The 21143-nt window shown below is 40.5% G+C and overlaps 1 protein-coding gene across 2 annotated transcripts in view; it reads right to left on the bottom strand.

The window, feature by feature from the left end:
- The window catches only part of PUM3 (pumilio RNA binding family member 3), a 49857-nt gene that overhangs the window by 12510 nt on the left and 16204 nt on the right, over positions 1-21143 (bottom strand). Inside the window, exons 11-14 of one of the 2 annotated variants that reach the window (XM_004766202.3) lie at positions 19552-19650; positions 18641-18694; positions 14721-14801; positions 4026-4168 (exon numbers count right to left, since the gene is read on the bottom strand). In XM_004766202.3, the coding sequence (XP_004766259.1) occupies positions 4026-4168; positions 14721-14801; positions 18641-18694; positions 19552-19650 (377 nt within the window). The remainder of the gene's footprint in view (positions 1-4025; positions 4169-14720; positions 14802-18640; positions 18695-19551; positions 19651-21143) is intronic. The other variant, XM_045065036.1, reaches the window with a different exon arrangement.

Raw genomic sequence — 21143 nt, 5'->3', positions numbered from 1 at the left:
CCTGGGTGGCTCAGTGGGTTAAGCCGCTGCCTTCGGCTCAGGTCATGATCTCAGGGTCCTGGGATCAAGTCCCGCATCGGGCTCTCTGCTCAGCAGGGAGCCTGCTTCCTTCTCTCTCTCTCTCTCTGCCTGCCTCTCAGTGTACTTGTAATTTCTCTCTGTCAAATAAATAAATAAAATCTTTAAAAAAAAAAAAACAAAACTGCTAGAAGACAATGAAAATGAAGACACGACACCCCCCAATCTTTGGGATGCAACAAAAATGGTGCTAAGATGTAAATACATAGCAATACTGGCCTGCCTCAAGAAGCAAGAAACATCTCAAATAGACAATCTAACCTTACACCTAAAGAGATGGAAAAAGAACAACGAAACCCAAAACCAGCAGAAAGAAGGAAATAATAAAGACCTGAGCAGAAATAAACAAAATAGAAACTTAAAAAAAAAAAAAACAAAAAAAAAACCCACACACACACACACAAAAAAAACAGATCAACAGATCAATGAAACCAGGAGCTTGTTCTTTGAAAAGATGAACAAACTGATGAACTTTTAGCCAGACTCCTCAAAAAGAGAGCTCAAATAAAATCATAAATTGAAGAGGAGAAAAAACCATCCACACCACAGAAATACAAAGGATTACAAGAGAATCTTATGAAAAATTAAATGCCCATAAACTGGACAACCTGTACAAAATGGATAAATTCCTAGAAACATAAAACCTCCCAAAACTAAATCTGGAAGAAACAGAAAATGTGAACAGGCAGACTACCAGCAATGACACTGAAAGAGTAATCAAAAGATTTCCAACAAACAAAAGCCCAGGACCAGATGGCTTCACCAGTGAATTCTCCCAAACATTTAATGAAGAGTTAATAACTATACTTTTCAACGTATTCCAAAAAATAGAAGGAAAGCTTCTAAACTCATTCTAGAAGGCCAGCATTACCCCGATACCAAATCATATAAAGGCAACTACAAAAAAGAAAAAGAATCACAGGCCATTATCTCTGACAGACACAGATGCAAATACCCTCAACAAAGTATCAGCAAACCAAACCCATTAATACATTTAAAGAAAATCATTCACCACAATCAAGTGGAACCTATTCTTGGGACGCAAGAGTGGTTCAATATTCACAAATCAACCAACATAATACACTGGAGCAACAAGAGAAAGGGTAAGAACTGTAAGAGCATTTCCATAAATGCAGAAAAAGCATCTGAGGAAGTGCGACATCCATTCGTGATAGAAACCCTCAACAAGGCAGGTTTAGAAGGAACATATCCCAACATAATCAAGCCCGTCTATTCAAACTCACAGCTGACAGCATCTTCAATGATGAAGAACTGCGAGCTTTCCCCTAAGATCAGGAGCCAGACAAGGATGTCCACTTGCACTATTTTTGTTCAACAGAGCACTGGAAGTGCTAGCCACTGCAATCCGACAACATAACGAAACAAAAGGAATCCAAAAAAGTAAGGAAGAAGAAAAACTTCCACTATTTGCAGATGACATGATACTATATAGAGTAAACCCTGAAGATGCCACCAAGAAACTACCAGACCTGATAAATGAATTCAGTAAGGCTGCAGGACACAAAATCAATACATAGAAATCTACTGCATTTCTATACAGTAATAATGAAGTAATGGAAAGAAAAATTAAGAAGTCAATTCCACTTGCAACTGCACCAAAGAAAATACCTAGGAATCAACTTAAACAAGGAAGCGAAAGGCCTCTACTCTGAAAACTATAAAACACTAATGAAAGAAATTGAAGGTGACACAAACAAATGGAAAGATATTCTGTGCTCAAGGATTGGAAGAATAAATATTGTTAAAATGTCCACACTACCAAAGCAATCTACAGACTTAATGCAATCCTAATCAAAATACCAATCGCATTTTTCCCAGAACTTGAATAAATAATTCTCCAATTTGTATGGAATTACCAAAGAGCATGAATAGCTAAAGCAAAATTTGAAAAAGAGCACAATGGGCTATACTGCAATCCCAGATTTCAAGATACACTACAAAGCTGTAGTGATCCAAACAGTAAGATAATGGCACAAAAACTGACACATAGGTCAATGGAAAAGAACAGACAGCTCAGAAATAAACCCACAATTATAGGGTCAATTAATCCTCAAAAAGATTGTGAGGCAAGACTATGCAATGGGCAAAGGACGATATTTTCAACAAAGCTGCTGGGAAAACTGGACAGCTACATTTTGCAAAAGAATGAAGTTGAACCACTTTCTTCCACCATACGCAAAAATAAACTCAAAACAGATTAAGGACCTAAATGAGAGACCTGAAATCATAAAAATCCAAGAAGAAAATACAGGCAGTAATTTCTCTGACATCGGCCGTAGTAACTTTTTTCTAGATATGTCTCCTGAGGCAAGGGAAAGGAAAGCAAAAATAAACTGAAAATAAAAAGTTTCTGCAAAGCAAAGGAAATAATCAACGAAACTAAAAGACAAGCTACAGAGTGAGAGAAGATATTTTCAAGTGAAACATCTGATAATGGGTCAGTATCCAAAATATATCAAGAACTAGCACAAGTCGACAGCAGAAAAACAAAGAATCTAAATACAAATGGACAGAAGACATGAACAGACATTTCTCCAAAGAAGCCATCCAGATGGCCAACAGACACATGACAGAAAAGATGCTCAACATCACTCCTTATCAAAAAGCAAATCAAAACCACAACGAGATACCACCTCGTATCTGTCAAGATCATTCACACAAGAAACTACAAGTGCTGGTGAGGATGTGGTGAAAAAGGAGCCCCCGCGCACTGTCGGTGGGAATACAGACCGGGGCAGCCACGGGAAAACAGTGTGGGCGTTCCTCAAAAAATTACAAACAGAAATACCTTATGATCCAGTAATTTCACTACTAGGTATTTACCCGAAGAATATGAAAACACTAGTTTGAAAAGATACATGCGTCCTTACGCTTCCTGCAGCAATATTTACGACAACCCAATTCTGAAGGCAGCCGAGGGCCCACTGACTGAGGACCGGGTAAAGAAGAGCTGGTGCGTGGATAACGGGGTATTATTTGGACACAGAAAAAGGATGAGAGCTTGGCATCTGCAACAACATGGATGGGTCTACGGGGTAGAAGACTAAGTGAAATCCCTCAGAGAAAGATAGATTCTGTATGATTTCGCTCACATGTAGAATTTAAGAAACCAAATCAACATAGAAAAAAGGGAAACAACCTGAAAACCAGGCTCTCAACTCTAGAGAACAAAATAGTGTTACCGGAGGGGAAGGGAGGGGAGGGGAGGGGTGAAACAGGGGAAGTGGATTACAAAGCACACTTAACCAGACGAGCACTGCGTTATCCTAGACCCGTCCAGTCACGACATGCACACGCGCAGCTAACACGACACTGTATGTTACTATACTGGAGTCAAAAACAAAACAACAAAACAAAACAAAACAAAACACAAGCCTTAAAAAAGTTGCTATAATTTAAACTAAACAAATGAATAGAGCAAAATCAAACCACACCACATATACTGAGCATCTACTAAGTGCCAGGCACTCAAGAGGTATTCTTTTGGCATGATTCTTTTCATTCTTTTTCCAGATAAAACCCTTAAGATTATCTGTCAAAACTACAGGTTTAAAAATGGGATTCACCTTCCAAGGGTTCTTTTTGGTTTTTTTTTTTGTTTTGTTTTTTAAATACTTTATTTATGTATTTGACAGAGAAAGATCACAAGTAGGCAGAGAGGCAGCAGAGAGAGAGGAGGAAGCAGGCTCCCTGCCGAGCGGAAAGCCCGATGCAGGACTCGATCCCAGGACCCTTAGATCATAACCTGAGCCGAAGGCAGAGGCTGAACCCACTGAGCCACCCAGGCGCTCTCACCTTCTGAGTTTTAGAGAAGAAGCACGATAGAGGGTGCGCACACACGAGCACATTTCTGGAAACACAAGCTCCTCAAAACTAAGAAGCAGGCAGAGCAGAGGAGCAAAGCGCTCCCGCGACTCGGCTCTTACCTGTGTGCATTGCCGTCTCCTTTCTGCAGAACCTCAATGATCTCTCGCACCGTATGTGCAGGGTCTCTGGGGCTCAGTAAATACAACAGAACCTTCCTTCCATATTTGTCATTTACTATGTTGGGCAAAGAACTAATAATTTCCTGGAAAATTATAGAAACAAAAAATGAACATATGTGCTTAAGACAAGGTACGCTTGCAATCTGAAGGGTACAGAAGGAGCCATGTGCGACACTTTTCTCCCATGGGCTTCGCAGAAAATGTGGAGCTGATTTTGAAATTTCACCCTTAAAGGCACAAAGCCTGATGCTCAGAACACAGAACGGCTTCTGGACTGTGACCAGCATTACTGAACGAGCCGTTTATATGGCTGACCGAGCTCAAGGACTTAAAATCTTTAAAAGCGTTCTCTTCCTTCACGATGACCAAGAGTTCTCAGGCCACTCTTACTAGGAACATGGCTTGCTGGGGTCACCGAGCAGATACAGTTAATCTGCAGCTGCTTTACATGTAGAATCCGCATCGATGAAGGACATTCTTACTAGAATTTCCCCACTGAGATGTATGTGAACGGAGATAAAGGACCTCTGTTACATCGAACAAGGGAAGAAAGGCCTTTAAAGTTAGTTGCTTATTCATGGCAAATGAAGGCTGTTTAAGGACTGCACTGACAACAGAAACGGGGGGAAGGGGAATGAATACAGAGAGCATCCACGGAGCACGTACAAACAGTCACACTCTAGGACATTTCCAATCAACTTCCCAAGAACAATGATCTCCTTTTCTAGTTGTTTGAATTGAAGTAACAAAGGCAATGTCATCCCCACCCCGGCTAAGCTCCTATGTCAGTGTGCTGATGTTTCCAGACAGCGAAGTTACGGTTTAAAAATTCCTCGATTCTTAACAGAGAATCTGCAACAGAAAAAAATCGTGTTTTTTTCCCCTTTAACATTCCTAATTCTTGCAACAAGCCTAACAGGTATTCACAGCCATACGTGTTTGCGCATCACAGGTCCTGCACAACTGGCTGGGGCCACCGAAACCGCTCTGCACAGGTCATCAGGTTTACCAGTGAGGGACCCATGGAGGAGAGAAGGGACCTGCCACAGGACACAGCGTGTCAGTGGCGGGCCTGACTAGTCTTGGTCCCCCGACTCCACGGAAAGGAATTCTCCATGGGGAAATCTACTCAGATGGGCTATGTTCTTAAATAACCATTACCTTCAATGAGATTTGAGATTAATAATTCAATGCAAGGAGCCAAGCTAAAAATGAAGCTGGTCATGGAGGAGATCCCAATACTACCAAATTTGTGACCCCAAGGTTGGTGATCCAACTGCAGAATCCACACATCACAGTTCTCTTTTAAAAATGTCAACCTTCCCTCATTGTTTACACAAAAATATATTGTGCTTCCTAAAACTCATAATAGCAGCTAACACTTGAAAAGGCACTCGGAGGAGCCAGACCAATGCAGACAGCACTACGCCCATGATCCTAAACACTCTTGCCAACACCAGGAAAGAGGGACTACAGTCATTTCCATTTTACTAAGAAGAAGCCCGAGGCTTAGATATGTGACTTGTGGTAGATGCGTAAAGGTCACTTACCAGGATGTGGCCGACCCAAGACCATGGGTTTCCATGATTTTTTTTAAAATTTATTTTTTATAAACATAAAATGTATTTTTATCCCCAGGGGTACAGGTCTGTGAATCACCAGGTTTACACACTTCACAGCACTCACCCCAGCACATACCCTCCCCAATGTCCATAACCCCACCCCCCCTCCCAATCCTCCTCCCCCAGCAACCCTCAGTTTGTTTTGTGAGATTAAGAGTCACTTATGGTTTGTGTCCCTCCCAATCCCATCTTGTTTCATTGCTTCTTCTCCTACCCACTTAAGCCCCCATGTTGCATCTCCACTTCCTCATATCAGGGAGATCATATGATAGTTGTCTTTCTCTGATTGACGTACTTCACTAAGCATGATACCATCTAGTTCCATCCATGTCGTCGCTAATGGCAAGATTTCATTTCTTTTGATGGCTACATAGTATTCCATTGTGTATATATACCACATCTTTATCCATTCATCTGTTGATGGACATCTAGGTTCTTTCCATAGTTTGGCTATTGTGGACATTGCTGCTATAAACATTCGGGTGCACGTGCCCCTTTGGATCACTACATTTGTATCCTTAGGGTAAATACCCAGTAGTGCAATTGCTGGGTCATAGGGTAGTTCTATTTTCAACATTTTGAGTAACCTCCATGCGGTTTTCCAGAGTGGCTGCACCAGCTTGCATTCCCACGAACAGTGTAGGAGGGTTCCCCTTTCTCCACATCCTCGCCAGCATCTGTCATTTCCTGACTTGGTAATTTTAGCCATTCTGACTAGTGTAAGGTGGTATCTCATTGTGGTTTTGATTTGTATTTCCCTGATGCCGAGTGATATGGAGCACTTTTTCATGTGTCTGTTGGCCATCTGGATGTCTTCTTTGCAGAAATGTCTGTTCATGTCCTCTGCCCATTTCTTGATTGGATTATTTGTTCTTTGGGTGTTGAGTTTGCTAAGTTCTTTATAGATTTTGGACACTAGCCCTTTATCTGATATGTCGTTTGCAAATAATCTTCTCCCATTCTGTCAGCTGTCTTTTGGTTTTGTTAACGGTTTCCTTTGCCGTGCAAAAGCTTTTGATTTTGATGAAATCCCAATAGTTCATTTTTGCCCTTGCTTCCCTTGCCTTTGGCGATGTTCCTAGGAAGAAGTTGCTGTGGCTGAGATCGAAGAGGTTGCTGCCTGTGTTCTAAAGGATACTGATGGGATTCCTTTCTCACACTGAAGGTCCTTCATCCATTTTGAGTCTATTTTCGTGTGTGGTGTAAGGAAAGGGTCTAGTTTCATTTTTCTGCATGTGGCTGTCCAATTTTCCCAACACCATTTGTTGAAGAGACTGTCTTTTTTCCATTGGACATTCTTTCTTGCTTTGTTGAAGATTAGTTGACCATAGAGTTGAGGGTCTATTTCTGGGCTGTCTATTCTGTTCCATTGATCTATGTGTCTGTTTTTGTGCCAGTACCATGCTGTCTTGATGATGACAGCTTTGTAATAGAGCTTGAAGTCCGGAATTGTGATGCCACCAACTTTGGCTTTCTTTTTCAATATCCCTTTGGCTATTCGAGGTCTTTTCTGGTTCCATATAAATTTTAGGATTATTTGTTCCATTTCTTTGAAAAAAATGGATGGTATTTTGATAGGAATTGCATTAAATGTGTAGATTGCTTTAGGTAGCATAGACATTTTCACAATATTTATTCTTCCAATCCAGAAGCATGGAACATTTTTCCATTTCTTTGTGTCTTCCTCAATTTCTTTCATGAGTACTTTATAGTTTTCTGAGTATAGATTCTTAGCCTCTTTGGTTAGGTTTATTCCTAGGTATTTTATAGTTTTGGGTGCAATTGTAAATGGGATTGACTCCTTAATTTCTCTTTCTTCTGTCTTGTTGTTGGTGTAAAGAAATGCAACTGATTTCTGTGCATTCATTTTATACCCTGACACTTTACTGAATTCCTGTACAAGTTCTAGAGGCTTGGAGTGGAGTCTTTTGGGTTTTCCACACATAGTATCATATCATCTTTCAGAAAGTGGTTGTTTTTCTGTTTAAAGAATTGCTGTTCTTCTTCTCTTCGATCTCCCATTGGATTTGTGGGTGTTTACAATCTTTAGATAAGCTATCTAGCTGATCGTCTGCTAGCTGAAGTAGTCTCAGCCTGCTACTTCTCCGCCATCTTGACTCCTCCCCCGGTTTCCATGATTTTAAACCCTGTCGCATTCTTACTTTTGAAGATGGTTAAGGTCACATATGAAGATCTCTTTGTACAAGATAAAGGTCTGCAGAGAACAGGTGCAAAAGATCTAACCACCTCCAAATGGTTATGAATTTCAACCACCCAGGAAGCAAAAAACTTAAAATTTCAATCAGAAAAGGAAGACGGAAAAAAATGTTCATACCATCTCATGAGGGAGGGAGTGCTTTTGTAATTTCAAGGTAAACAATGTGTCCCAGAGTGGGCTCAGAATATATACTTTTTATAGCGAAGCATTCAGTACCACAAACAGAGGATACCTTCAGAGTGACTTTTCCAATTTAAGGCTTAACCAACTCAAAAAAGACAGATGCTTTAATGTGTTGAAAGAAGAGGAGTGAAAATGATACCTAGCTTAGGCCAATTTCTATGATCACTAACCCGCCCCTGCTAACTCTACTGTCCTAAAGAAAACCATTCTGGGGTATAGTATCTTCACAGCAAATGCTTTTATTTTTTTTTAAAAAATAATGGTGGTGGTGATTGTTTCACTTTATTAATTTTTACAATAAGGTTGTAGCCTTTATACTCCACACACACAAAATAAAACAAGTGCTTATGAAAGAGTCCCTGCCCCCACGCCCTTTCCAAAACATGCTGAACATAGCAATTCAATAGAACAGAAAAATCAAGACATGTTTGATTTCAAAATTTCAATAAAAAAACCAAAGTAGGTAATACAACAGCTGTTCCACTTCCAACTCTAAATAGGCACTGTAAAACAAAACAAAAACTCAGTATTTAACTTTCTCCAGCACACTTTCCAGTATAAATGCTCTGTAATCAGCTAGTAATAAATGGGAACAGAACCTTAGAACAGAAGCTATATTGCTTCCCTGCTCCCCCTTTCTCTGATAATTAGAGGGTGGAGGTATTAGGGGATACAAAAGTCAGAGGAAGAAGAATTAAAAAGAAAAATTCTGAAAGCTGTTGGGGTAACAGTGAGCAGTTCCAGACTCCGATCCAAACAGGCTAGATGCACAGTATCTAACTTGATCTGAACTGAACCTGTTTTCCTGATGAAGCCCAAAACTGCATCCATAGTTTCTGGTGAACCTGTAATGCGATTCTGAAAGTACAGTTTTATATAATAAGATGCTGTTAACTTTATCCTTTCTCGTAGGAGTGATGGCGGGTGAACTGTGCTGCTCGCCTTGGGACTTTGTGAACATTCGTAAAACGCGGTGTTCCTTTCTAGTCCACAAACAGCAGCACGTGCTTTTTTGAAAAACAAAAAACCAAAAACATCAAAAAACAAAATAAAACCAACAAAACAAAACTCTAGGGGAGTATGCAATAAAGAGTTATAAATGGCTGCTGTTTATTTCTAATTAATGGTTTTTCCTTTGGCGAAGAGGAAAAGAGGAGGCATGAACCTGACAAAGTACTCCTCAACCTACTTGACTTTCTCTGCGAAGGCTACACGTAAGAGCTAGTACAACACGCATGGTTTGGGAAACGCACATGCTTCACTCAACACAATAAGCTAGGGCTTCCAACATAACACACAAAACCCAAGCACAAATATTACTTAGGACTAGTCTCCAAGTTCACTGAACTTTTCCTTCCTTTCAGTTCGTCATTAAGAAACTCAGAATCTAAATTTAAGGTGTTTCAGAGAGTGCAATGTTTATAAACTGTCATATGAAACTAAAAAAAACCTTTACTTAAAAATGTGGTATCATTAAGAGGACCTGCGTGGCTCAGTTGGTGAAGCCGACTCTTGATTTTGGCTCAGGTCATGCTCTCAGGGGCGTGGGATCCAGCCCCATGTCGGGCTCCCAGTGGAGCTCTGTGCTGGGTGTGGAGCCTGCTTGGGATTCCTGCTCTCCCTCTGCCCCTCCTCATTTAAAAACACTGTGGTACCATTTAATTCTCCCCATCTCACTCTCATCCAAGCTTTCCTACCATCAAAAACATTCGTCTTGGGAAAAATAAAATACTACGAGCATGGCTATATTAAGGAGTACTAATTCATTTCTCTTTAACGTGCATTACAGAGAAAGCAGAGATAAATTTCTAGATGATCCTCCCAAAACACTGCTGACTACCGGAAGAGGTAGAAATAGGTAAGGGGTAGCTATGGTACAGCTGTGTGGTGGATTCGATCTTTGGGTTCAAGCTGTGTAGCCTTTGGCAAATCAGTTAACCTCTCTGCCTATCAACTCCCTCATCCATGCAAGGAAATGATAGACCCGCCTGACTTGTGGGTCGTTACCAAGAACAATTGAGAAAATTCGCACTGCAAACTGAAAAATGCTATAAAGTAATTATATGTCCATATTAAAAACACACCTCTCAGTTTATAGGCTCTTAAACTGGGGGAGATTAAGTCAAGTTGTTAGGGTCATGAATTGACATCCTCAATGAAGGTTCAATTTTAAAAGTTTTCGACTTAACTATCCTCAATAAAACTGACAGAGAAAATCCCAAGAACCATGTGTGGTAACTTCTTTGTGTGCTTTACTCTGGAGCAGGCGCGCGGACGGAAGCAGAGTGAGGCAAGGATGAAACCCCTCCCCCTGAGGACATGTTTGCCCCGTTCTGACCTCCCCGTGTTGGACCCTTATGAGATTCACGGGCCTTCTTGTTTTGCTGAGCCTCTTTTAAAACGGAAAAGTAAAGGTCCCGATAAAGGGTGCACCCCGGCAGCAGGGTCAGAGCACAAGTCTCGCACTTTCGGCGGCAGGAGGACATGCAGAAAGCAGCGCAGCACACCGAGAACGGAGCCTCTGGTGCACACACCTCTGTGCGGGGCTCCGTGTGGGGCCAGAAAGAGATGTACACCGGCCTTAACCTCACAGAGCCAAAATCTGGTGGAAGAGGCACGAGAAATGGAATAAAAGTGAAAAATACCAGTAAGAGGTAAAGGATGGGTAAGTATAAAAGGAAGATCACTAGGCAAGGATGGCAGCCCCTTAAGTGTTTTCTTTTAAATAAAAACTACGGTGATTCCGTGCAGAAGTACACCTCCTTGTGATCAAACTACTGGGAGACAGAGTTTCATGAGTGTCCTTTCAGTTCTGCAAGAAGAAAAAGTTCTGGAGGTTGGTTCCAGAACAGTCTGCATAAGCTTAATACTACTGAACCTAAAAATACTGGGGATTTCTCTCTCCATCCCCTTCACCAAGGTCGATTATCACCGCCCACACCCAACCTGCTGCAGTCACCAGTCTGTTCTCTGTATTTACAAGTGTATTTTTTTTTAAACGAGTGTATTTTTAATGTTTATTTTGTGTTACAAAATAGGTAAGTCACAGGCTGTAAAGTACAGCACAGGGAAGTCAGCAATCCTGTAATACCTCTGGATGGTGACGCATGGGGACTGCTACTTACCGTGCTAAGCACACAGGAATATATGTAATTGTCCAATTGCTATGCTGGGTACCTGAAACTCAGTGTATGCCAATAAAAAAAAAGAAAATGTGCAAAACAGGGGGAAAAGGTTAAGGTGACAAATTTTACATTATGCATGTTTTACCACAATTAAAAGTAAACAAAAACACAACCAGGAAAATATATCCCCGTGACGCTCAGATTCCCAGAAGCTGGCAGCTCCCACCCTGGACAGGCAGCTGCAGCCTCTCCTTCCCCCACAGCTCACCCCCCACACCTGGCCGCCTCCTCCTTTTACCTGCCCGCAGCCTGGGGCACAGCACCATCAACTGCTAACTGAACAGATGGCAAAGGCAAACTCGAGGAGCGTGAGGACAGGGAGACCAGAGCTGCCTGGGAGATCAGAAAACCAGCTAGAGACAGAACTGGTGCTGCTTCTTAAATAAGAGAAGGCGGAGTGTTTATTAGGCTATGATTTCAACCTGACATTTCAGGAAACCCAGTTACTCTGAGCCGAATGCTTAGCAACACTAAGCCATCTTGGTTATTTTTAAAAAGCACTGCGCGACGCAACAGGTTTTATAATGGCTGGGTGGGAAATACGGCGTGTGACTCTATGAACATGAGCAGTGTATCTGGCAGCCCACTGACTGTGCTAAGTAAATGCCTTAGAAAAACAAGGAGACATACAAGAATGCTCATAAAATTTGAACAGCAAAAAATAACGAAAACTCTAATGTTTTAAAAACTACCACCCATCTAGTCTCTATCAACAGAAAAAGGGAAAACTAATTTACGGTATACTCATAGTACAATACTATCTGGCGCTACAAGTGATTTAGAACAGGGTGGGCAAACCATGGCTCATGGGTCAAATCCAACCTGTGGCTTGTTTTCACACATTCTATGAGGTAAGAATGGTTTTCATATTTTAAAGGGTCGCTAAAAACAAACAAAACATAAAAACCAAGAAAAGGCAACAGAGATCATAGAATGGCTCACAAACCCTAAAATAATGACAGCCTGGCCTTATACTAAAAAAAAAAAAAGACTTGCCAAGCCCGATGAAATCTCACAACCTAATGCCAAAAGAAAAAAAGCAAGTCGCAGGAGAAAACATACAAGACATGCTTACAAAGAATCCATAAACATGCAAAACAGGGCCATATTCATCTGCATACAGCCGAAGGATAAGGGAGTGTATGCAAACAATACATAACACAATTTATTACAGTGGGTGTGGGGGAGGGGGAGAGGCAAGCACGGGCAGGTACACAGAAGGCTTGAACTTCAAGTGTCAAGTTTTACTTCTTTCTCAGATGGTGGGAGGCTGGGTGTTTGCTGTATTAGTCTTAGTACTTCTCTGTGTATTTAGAAAATAGTAGTATTTTAAAGGGACACTGCAATGCTTATTCCTTTCAAACAGCTGGTCAGGGTACTTCTCTCCTGTTGAGAGGAACGCTGCTGTCAAAGCGGCTGCATCATACCAACGATTCCAGAGGTAAATGGATCAAATTCTATAAACATGTTTATTCTGGAAAGTCAAGTGGGTGGGAGAAGTTGAGGGCTCAGCTGACCCGGCTGGGATTCCGACCTGACATTTCACGAAGCCTGGTTACCCTGATCAGAATGCTTATTGGACACGCTATGCTTCCTTGGGCTTTTTTTTTTTTTTTTTAAAGCACTGAATACTGCAACAGGTTTTGTGGTGGTGGGAAAAACACAAGAGCGATTAGCATTCCTGGATTTTATCACTAGCTATATAGTTTAATGATACCCAGAACCCGCTGAGCCTTCCGTCAGTTAGAAGCGAGAGTCCATCAGGCCATTCTCAGGGAAAGCTGCCCTAAGTATGAGAAAGGCATAAGGAATGCAGCTCAAGTAGTTGTGGGAATCAAACGGATAAGCACGAGGAATTAAAACTGTTTCAACGGCCACTTGAAGAGGGACGACAGTTTGGAAAAAACTGATCTAGCAGACAGTGGTGGCCAATCCTGGTTTCTTGTGAAACCCATTTGGAACCCTTATGCAAATTTTAGTTGTTATGAAAATATTAAACAAAGCAACTTTCAAAAGCCCAGCCTGTTTCCATTTTCATGAAACAACTTTATTCATTTTGCCAATTTATGGCCTCCCATCTCTGTCACCAGAATGAAAAACAATCATTATTGATTGGAGTCAAAAGGGTAATAAAGTCACAAGGAACATGCCAAAATACTCCGTCTGTGACATGCAAGTCTTGCCAACTTGTTTCTTCCCACAATCCCATCCCAAAGAAAGTCATCGCAATTTTAAAACAGTCAAGGGGAAAGTCGGAACATGACAGCAAGGGCATGAGAAATTCACACACACTGGGGCCCTCCGCTGGCACCTAACCTTGCCCTCGCCGGCCTGTTTCCCCACTACGCCAGCTCTGCGCTTCCAGAAGGGCTGCAGAGAGAGGCCACAGCACCCCCACGTGCCTACAGGTAAAGTCTCTTTCTGCACATCCACACGGCTCCTCCCTGCTCATGGTGGGAAAGTAGCTTTTGTCACTAAGATTTCCCGAAGGGCCCCATCTGTGGGTATCCAGCAAAGGTCTGTGTAATGCCTCAATGAATAATCCAGGTCTGTACAGATCATATGGTTTTAAGAATGTTTCTAAATTTGGTCACTGTTACCAACATGGCAAGGGCTGAATCTCACCCTGGAACCTCGACCACAAAGCCCCCCCAGCCCCATCCCCCGCACACCAGAAAGAGAGGAAGGGAAGAAAGGATCACACATTCAGAAGTCAGGAAAAGAGGCAAGTACTGAAGAAGGTAAATGTTACTCCGAAGTGCTTTTACCAAAGGACCACAGTTTTTCTGAAGACCAGCTTAGCGTTAAATGAACTGCATTTATATTACCACTCTGTGGTCACTGCACCACACTCAGAAGGAACTGCTGAAATGAAAAAAGGAAGCTGGTCTGTTAATTTTAGTAAGAATTTTTAATAGGACTCTGAAAAAGCTTTCATGAAAGCTCTAAGGAGTATCACAACTGAATGAGATTTTATGGGTTTTCTTCTCCAGCCCCACCCAGCACTGAGACAATGATAAACCAGGGAACTGTGCGGAGGTAGTTTCTCCAAAGGGAGGCGAGAATAATTGAGTCCCTGAATAATTAACTGCAGAACTACTACAGCAATGAACTTCTCATCACATCTGAATACGGAACTGCTGACTCATTTTTCTTTTAGCAAATCATGTGGTCAAAAAGCCATGGGATCCTAATGCAACCAGTCCCTTGCAAATCCAAAATAATATTAATATCAAGTTCCAAGACCATGGTTTACACAGGAAAAAAAGCAAATGTCACAAAACAGAACTGAGACAACTGAAAAAAAAAAAAAAATCCCAAAATACCAGGAGAAAGCACACTTCAACATCTTTAAACACACAGGTGTAAAATCGAACTGACCGATGTATCAATTTAACATATGTTCAAGATCATGAGAATTACTTACGGATATGATTATCTGCTTCACAAGCTTAGTATCATCGATACAATCAAATGCCGCCAGTAAGACCAAATGGGAGTACTGGCCCTGTAAGAAACAGAAGCTAGGGAACGTCAGAAGAATGCACAGCTTCTCCCTTTCATTCTCCCCATGGAGGCACTTTATAAGGTTACCAGCCTGACAACTGTCTAATATAACACAAAAAGAGATAAAAGCCATTCAAAGGAACTTCCTCTCTTATCAGGACCTAGTTAATTATATTCTAGGTTGATTTAAAAAAAAAAAAAAGAAAAACAAAAGCACATTCTTCAATATCTAGTAGCCGAGTCTCATTTCTCTTAACTAACCGGGATATAACACCTCTCAAAAACAGGTATCCTGTTAATAAATACTCCTTGAAAATTACACTAAAAAATGCAAGTGTAAGTTGGGGGGGGTGAGGAACCAACAGCCAAGAATGTAAAACTATTTATATGTACATATGTATGCATGTATTTATGTACAGATATACATATCAGTATTTTAATCATAAAAAATAAAGCAAATAAACTCAGATATAATACAAAATATACACAATATGTGTACAAAGAAAATCAGGGAAGGAAAAGCACTGTAATGTAATGGTCCCTGCTGGGTTAAAGGGTTATAAATGATTTTTCTTTTTCTTTTGTATACTGTCTAATTTCTCTAAAATAATCCTATATAATCAGAAGAGAAATACTAAATAATAAAAGCATATACTTAGATACTATGAGAATAAAAGTAACCACTTTACAAAGTATAGCAGCACAAGATTAAAAAATGTTGTGACTTTCACAATGGTCATCTCTTGAAATAACAGAACTACTTCTGTGATGCTAACATTGTTTCCGAAGTCTAAGAACTTCTACCTCATGACAAAAGAGGGAAAAAAGTGTTTTCAGAGCTGGTAGCATATTCTTTTTGTATCCTACATAAGGATAGCAATCTTCTACCTTGAGAAGGTTATCTGAGTTCTGGTAACACTCATTTAGAGTCAGGTCTAAAGAACACGGCAGGTAATAATGTTTCAATTAGAAATAAAATAGAAAAAAATAACAAAGGTCTAACGTCTTTACCATATAAAGACCAACCCTCTACTAAAAATGGGCAAAGAACCCAAAGAGTCAGTTCACAGAAAAAAAAGGGACAAGTGGGGGCACTTGGGTGGCTCAGTGGGTTAAAGCCTCTGCCTTCAGCTCAGGTCATGGTCTCAGGGTCCTGGGATCAAGCCCCGCATGGGGCTCTTCTGCTCAGCGGGAAACTTGCTTCCTCCTATCTCTCTCTCTCTGCCTGCCTCTCTGCCTACTTGTGATCTCTGTCAAATAAATAAATAAAATCTTAAAAAAAAAAAAAAAGGACAAGTGGCTTTAAGCGTATGAAACAGGGGCACCCGGATGGCTCAGTGGGATAAGCGTCTGCCTTCAGCTCAGGCCATGGTCTCAGAGTCCTGGGATCAAGCCCCACATCAGGCTCTCTGCTCAGCAGGGATTCTGCTTCCCCCTTTCTCTCTGCCTGCCTCTTTGCCTACTTGTGATCTCTCTCTCTCAAATAAATAAATAAAATTTTTTTTAAAACGCATATGAAATAATACTTGTTTTAAGGACAATAATTAAAGCAATGAAATACCATTTTCCACCTATCATCTATGCAAAAGGGAAAACCCCTGCTAATATACTAACTTGGCAAAGGTCTGGGAAAAAGAAGGCATGTTTCTTTATTTTTGGTGAGAACGTATAATGCTTCAGCTTCTTTAAAGAGCAACTGACATTTATAAAAATTTAAAGTGCATGTATTTTCTGATCTAACAATTTCATTTCTAGGGATTTACCTTACAGACGTGCTTCCACAAATGCACTAAAAGAGTACTTGAGTACTGTCTAAAATAACAAAAAACTAGAAACTATTCAAGTGCCCAAAAGTAAGGACTGGTTAAGTAAATTATGTAAATCATATAATAAAACATTATCAGGTCATTAAAAAGAATGAAGCAGATAAAATGTACATATATATTGAAATAAAATGACCCCTGAGGTGGACTGAGCAGAGAACACGAAGTAGAGAACGATACGCAGAGGGTACACACGCACTGGTCTCTGGTTTAAGTCTCACATGCAGAAAGATGCCCAAACACAAAACAAACCACTGGCTGAAAACAATAGAAGCTGGGACAAAATTTAAGTGAGGAAAAGACAATCCTACAATTTCAGTTGGAGCTTTTAATATTTTTCAGCAACTGAGAGAACTAGCCAGTGAAGAAATCAGTAAAAACACTGATGCTTTGAACAATACTATCAACCACCTTGATTTAATTGACATTTGCAGAGAACCACACCCACTAACTCCACAAGATAAGTTCTCCTCAAGATACTGAGACACACAGAATGTTGGGCCACAAAATCAGTCTTGAAAATTTTAAAAGGATCGAAATAAGAGAGTATGTCAAGAATCGCCAATATCTGGAAATGTAAACGCTTCTAAATAACCATAAATCGAGCCCATGGGCTGCCAATAGCTTCTCTCCCCTCTGTGGAGGCAACTCCTTGAGATGCAAAAGGCACTGCACTGTTAATCTCTCCTTCCCATGGTGCCTGGCTGGGATTAGGGTCTCAAAGACAAAAAGTAAAAGCAAAAACTGTTTTTACCACTAAACTGTAAAATTAAAACAATCTAATTTTATTATTTAATGATGTTTTTTACTAGTAATGCTTTCCAGAATTTTCTATTAACATTCTATTTTTATTTATTTCTAATTTAAAATATTCAAATTAAAATGTTATACAGAAGATTTACTTCGTGGTGAATAATGACTAATAAAATCCTGTCATACTCTGGAAACCGCTCCCTAAAGAATCTCTTCTTTCATTTCATTATAGAAAAGAGAGCTGCCTTCCACAGGGCCTTCCGTGCTCTCGCTAGTCTCCAGCCCTACAGAGATGACAGGTATGTATGTGGTCACACAGTACCAATTCAGGTGTGTGTGTGCAGCAGCACTGGCCAAATCAAGTACTCCCCAGATGCTAGCAGCTCTCATTGGACTCTTCAGAGGAAATAGTTGTTTTCAACCAATTTTAGTTCCCCAGTAAATTAGAACTTCAAAGTAACTCAAAAGTAAAAAAGTGCTTACTATTACATATATTCCAGAAATACTATGGAAAACCACTTAGTATTTAAATACACACAAATACTTTTTTTTGAGGCAGCTAATCCCTCAGAAAAATCTTTTCGTATCCTCTACAATTTCACCTGGAAAGCTGTTACAGCATCTCCAAAGGAACCCAAAGAACTATAAAACGTAACTAGAATTTTCTCTGCTGACTTTACAAATTTATTCTAGGCAGTAATTTCCATGCTTAATAACATAATTGGACAAATTCATTAAAGAAGTACATACCAGGCCCTCACAAAGTATCTACTAAAAATGGAAAACTGTCACAAGAGAATGTTAAATTAAAAAAGGAGAAATCTTATTTAGTGTAAATTTAGTATTATTAAAATACAAACCTATGCACAGAAAAAGTAATAAAACAAGGAACAATTTTCTTCTTGGCAATTTTCTGCAGTTTTCAAATTTTCTGCAATAGATGTGATTTCATTTTATTATTAAAAATAACTTCAAAAAGAGGGGTGCCTGGGTGGCTCAGTGGGTTGGGTCTCTGCCTTCAGCTCAGGTCATGATCTCAGGGTCCTGGGATGGAGCCCCCCGAGCTCAGGCTCTCTGCTCAGCAGAGGGCCTGCTTCCCCCCACCCAAACCACCCCCCTGCCCCACCTGCCCCTCTGCCCACTTGTGATCTCTGTCTGTCAAATAAATAAATAAATAAAACCTTAAAATAAATAAATAAATAAAGCTTAAAGAAAAGCCAAAACCAAACAAAAACCCAATAAACTGTGGTTTTATTATACTTACATTGGCCACCTTTTCAATATAAGTCTTCATTGTTTTCACAATCACTTTCCTGTCCTTAAAAAAGAAGAATTAACTTTTGTTATAGCTTTCAGTGATCGCTTAAAAATTACAGCCAAAAATTTTAGATAGTACTAAAATTCCCACCAGTCTGGCATTCTCTTCACTACTGAAAACAGTTATGAGCCAGACCGCCCCACCCAAAAAAATGGCAATATGTTTTAAGTCCTTTCAGAACTATTACAACCTTAGACCTGTTCGTGACAATGCAGAGACCGAAATACAGAAGCACAGAATTATTGGCCAGAAGACAAACTTAGTGAAACTACCTTCTTTTACAACAGTGAGAATGGAGAGAACTCATTCGGCGTCTGAACTCCTACAAAATGCCTGAGAGCACAGTGTAGACAGTATTCGATACTTACTTGCTGAACAGAAATTAAATCTGTATTCATTTAAAAAGTGGGCAAAGCAGAACTCTTTTAAAGGCAAAATTATACTACCAAGGAAGTGCGGGTCACCCCTGTGAAACTTCGGTATTTAACAGGGATTTTCACCTTTTCCCTGCAAGCATGAACAGCCACGTGAGCCAACCGAGCGGCTCATGAGGACCTCCTGCCTCTCCCGCCCCCACGAAGATCATTAAATGAGGAATCGAAGGACCAGAGAGGTACCAAAATTTCTATAAAGGTCAGCCTGGCATAAACATTGTGTTGACTTGCTCTACGGGTCCCTTCCCAAATAAAGACAACTCCAGCTTTTCATACTTAAATGAAAATTCCAACAAAGAAACACCAGGCCTTCAGAAAATCCCATTCCCGGGAGGCCCCAAGGTGCAACCACGCAAAGACAATGCTGCTTGCACGCGTCAGGGCAAAGCCCGTGGGAGAGGGCAGGCCTCTGGGACCACTGACCTTGGGTGTGCCATGCCACAGGCAGTGCATGGCCACTCTAGCGCCATCGTGTGTGTGCGCCAGGTAGATCACGGCTTCGCGGATGGCTTCGATCGTTTCCTGCGGGAATAATGCCACCAAAGCTTTATTGTATTCTTCCTGCCTTTTTAAAATCTGTCTACTGAGGGGCAGTTATGCACAGAGGATGAAGGAGAGTACAGGGAGTTAACAATTTAAGTTTTCATTTTGTAGAGACGGATACAGAAACAACTTTTGTCTAAACATTTTCTTCCCCATCAACAGCAGCAAGCAGTGGTAGCAATTTCTATTAAGATATCTGAGGAGTTTTACCAATTATCCATTCAAAAAGGTATATAGATGTGTAGTATATTCCAAAAGATTTTTCAAAAAAAAGAAATCTAGGAAGTGACTGTGGTAAGAAGGGGGTTTTTAACAGTAAAACCAGATAAAATTTAAAAAATGCTCTTTCCTAAGAGAATAGTGTATATAATGAACAAAAAACCAAACACTAACTTTGAAAAAAGTTTCTCTTTTTCAGCTTATCATTGGATTCCTTCTAGAAATCATTTTAACAATTCATAAAAACACTTAATAGTTCCCTAAGAAAAATGAGTCTATGAGACTAGGTCCTCATTTATCAACGACCCCTTAGTAAAAACACAGTCATTAATTTCTTACAAGGTAGTTCAGTTTATTTATAAACTGCCTTCTTCATCGTCCATGTACATAAGTGCATAATTATATCTGGGAAGTCTGGCCTACAGAGGTACATGGGTTCTGACAGCTAAAAGCTGCAGAACCCCACTTGAGTCTGTTCCCAATTTAAAAATTTATCTCAAATCAATAAAATAAAAACAAAGTCTCAGACCATGAAAGAGAAAGGTAGGTGCCTAGTTTCATCAGTAAGGAACAAGTGATTTCATCTTTAACTATTGTTATCCTTCCCCAGGATGGGTCTCCAGGACACAGCTCTCAGCTTACATATCTCAACTTACGAATCTATTCAAAGCCACCCCAATGGAGAGTGAATGCCCCAGGGCCTGGAAAGATTTGTCTCATTAATGTATATTCACACTAAGTCCCCAATGACTTTTGTGTTATTAATACATTCAACACTAAAAAAAAATATTTTCTACCACTGAATATACCCAAGTGCTCATATTCTCACTCCCAAAATACAGTCCTGCCTTAGTAAATCCAGACCTGTCAGAAACTGGGCTCTGCAAAAAAGAGAGAGAAATCCCCAAAAGAGAAGCAGCAGCTGCTATGTTCACGGGACCATACGCTTAGGTGAGCAGTTACTCTCGGGAAGGTCTTTTCTTGTGTCAGTTTTTTTTTTTTTTTTTAAGATTTTATTTATTTATTTGACAGACAGAAATCACAAGTAGGCAGAGAGGCAGGCAGAGAGAGAAGAAGGGAAGCAGGCTCCCTGCTGAGCAGAGAGCCTGATGCGGGGCTCTATTTCAGGACCCTGGGATCATGACCTGAGCTGAAGGCAGTGGCTTAACCCACTGAGCCACCCAGGCACCCCTTCCCTATGTCAATTTTGAGAGGGTCAAAATTCCTATGAATGTTTAACCCGGCCTACTTGT

The sequence above is a fragment of the Mustela putorius genome, unplaced genomic scaffold, assembly GCF_011764305.1.
Source record: "Mustela putorius furo isolate JIRA1106 unplaced genomic scaffold, ASM1176430v1.1 tig00003854_pilon_pilon_pilon, whole genome shotgun sequence".
NCBI classification, from domain to species: domain Eukaryota; kingdom Metazoa; phylum Chordata; class Mammalia; order Carnivora; family Mustelidae; genus Mustela; species Mustela putorius.
This window is presented reverse-complemented; position numbering and strand designations above follow the sequence as displayed.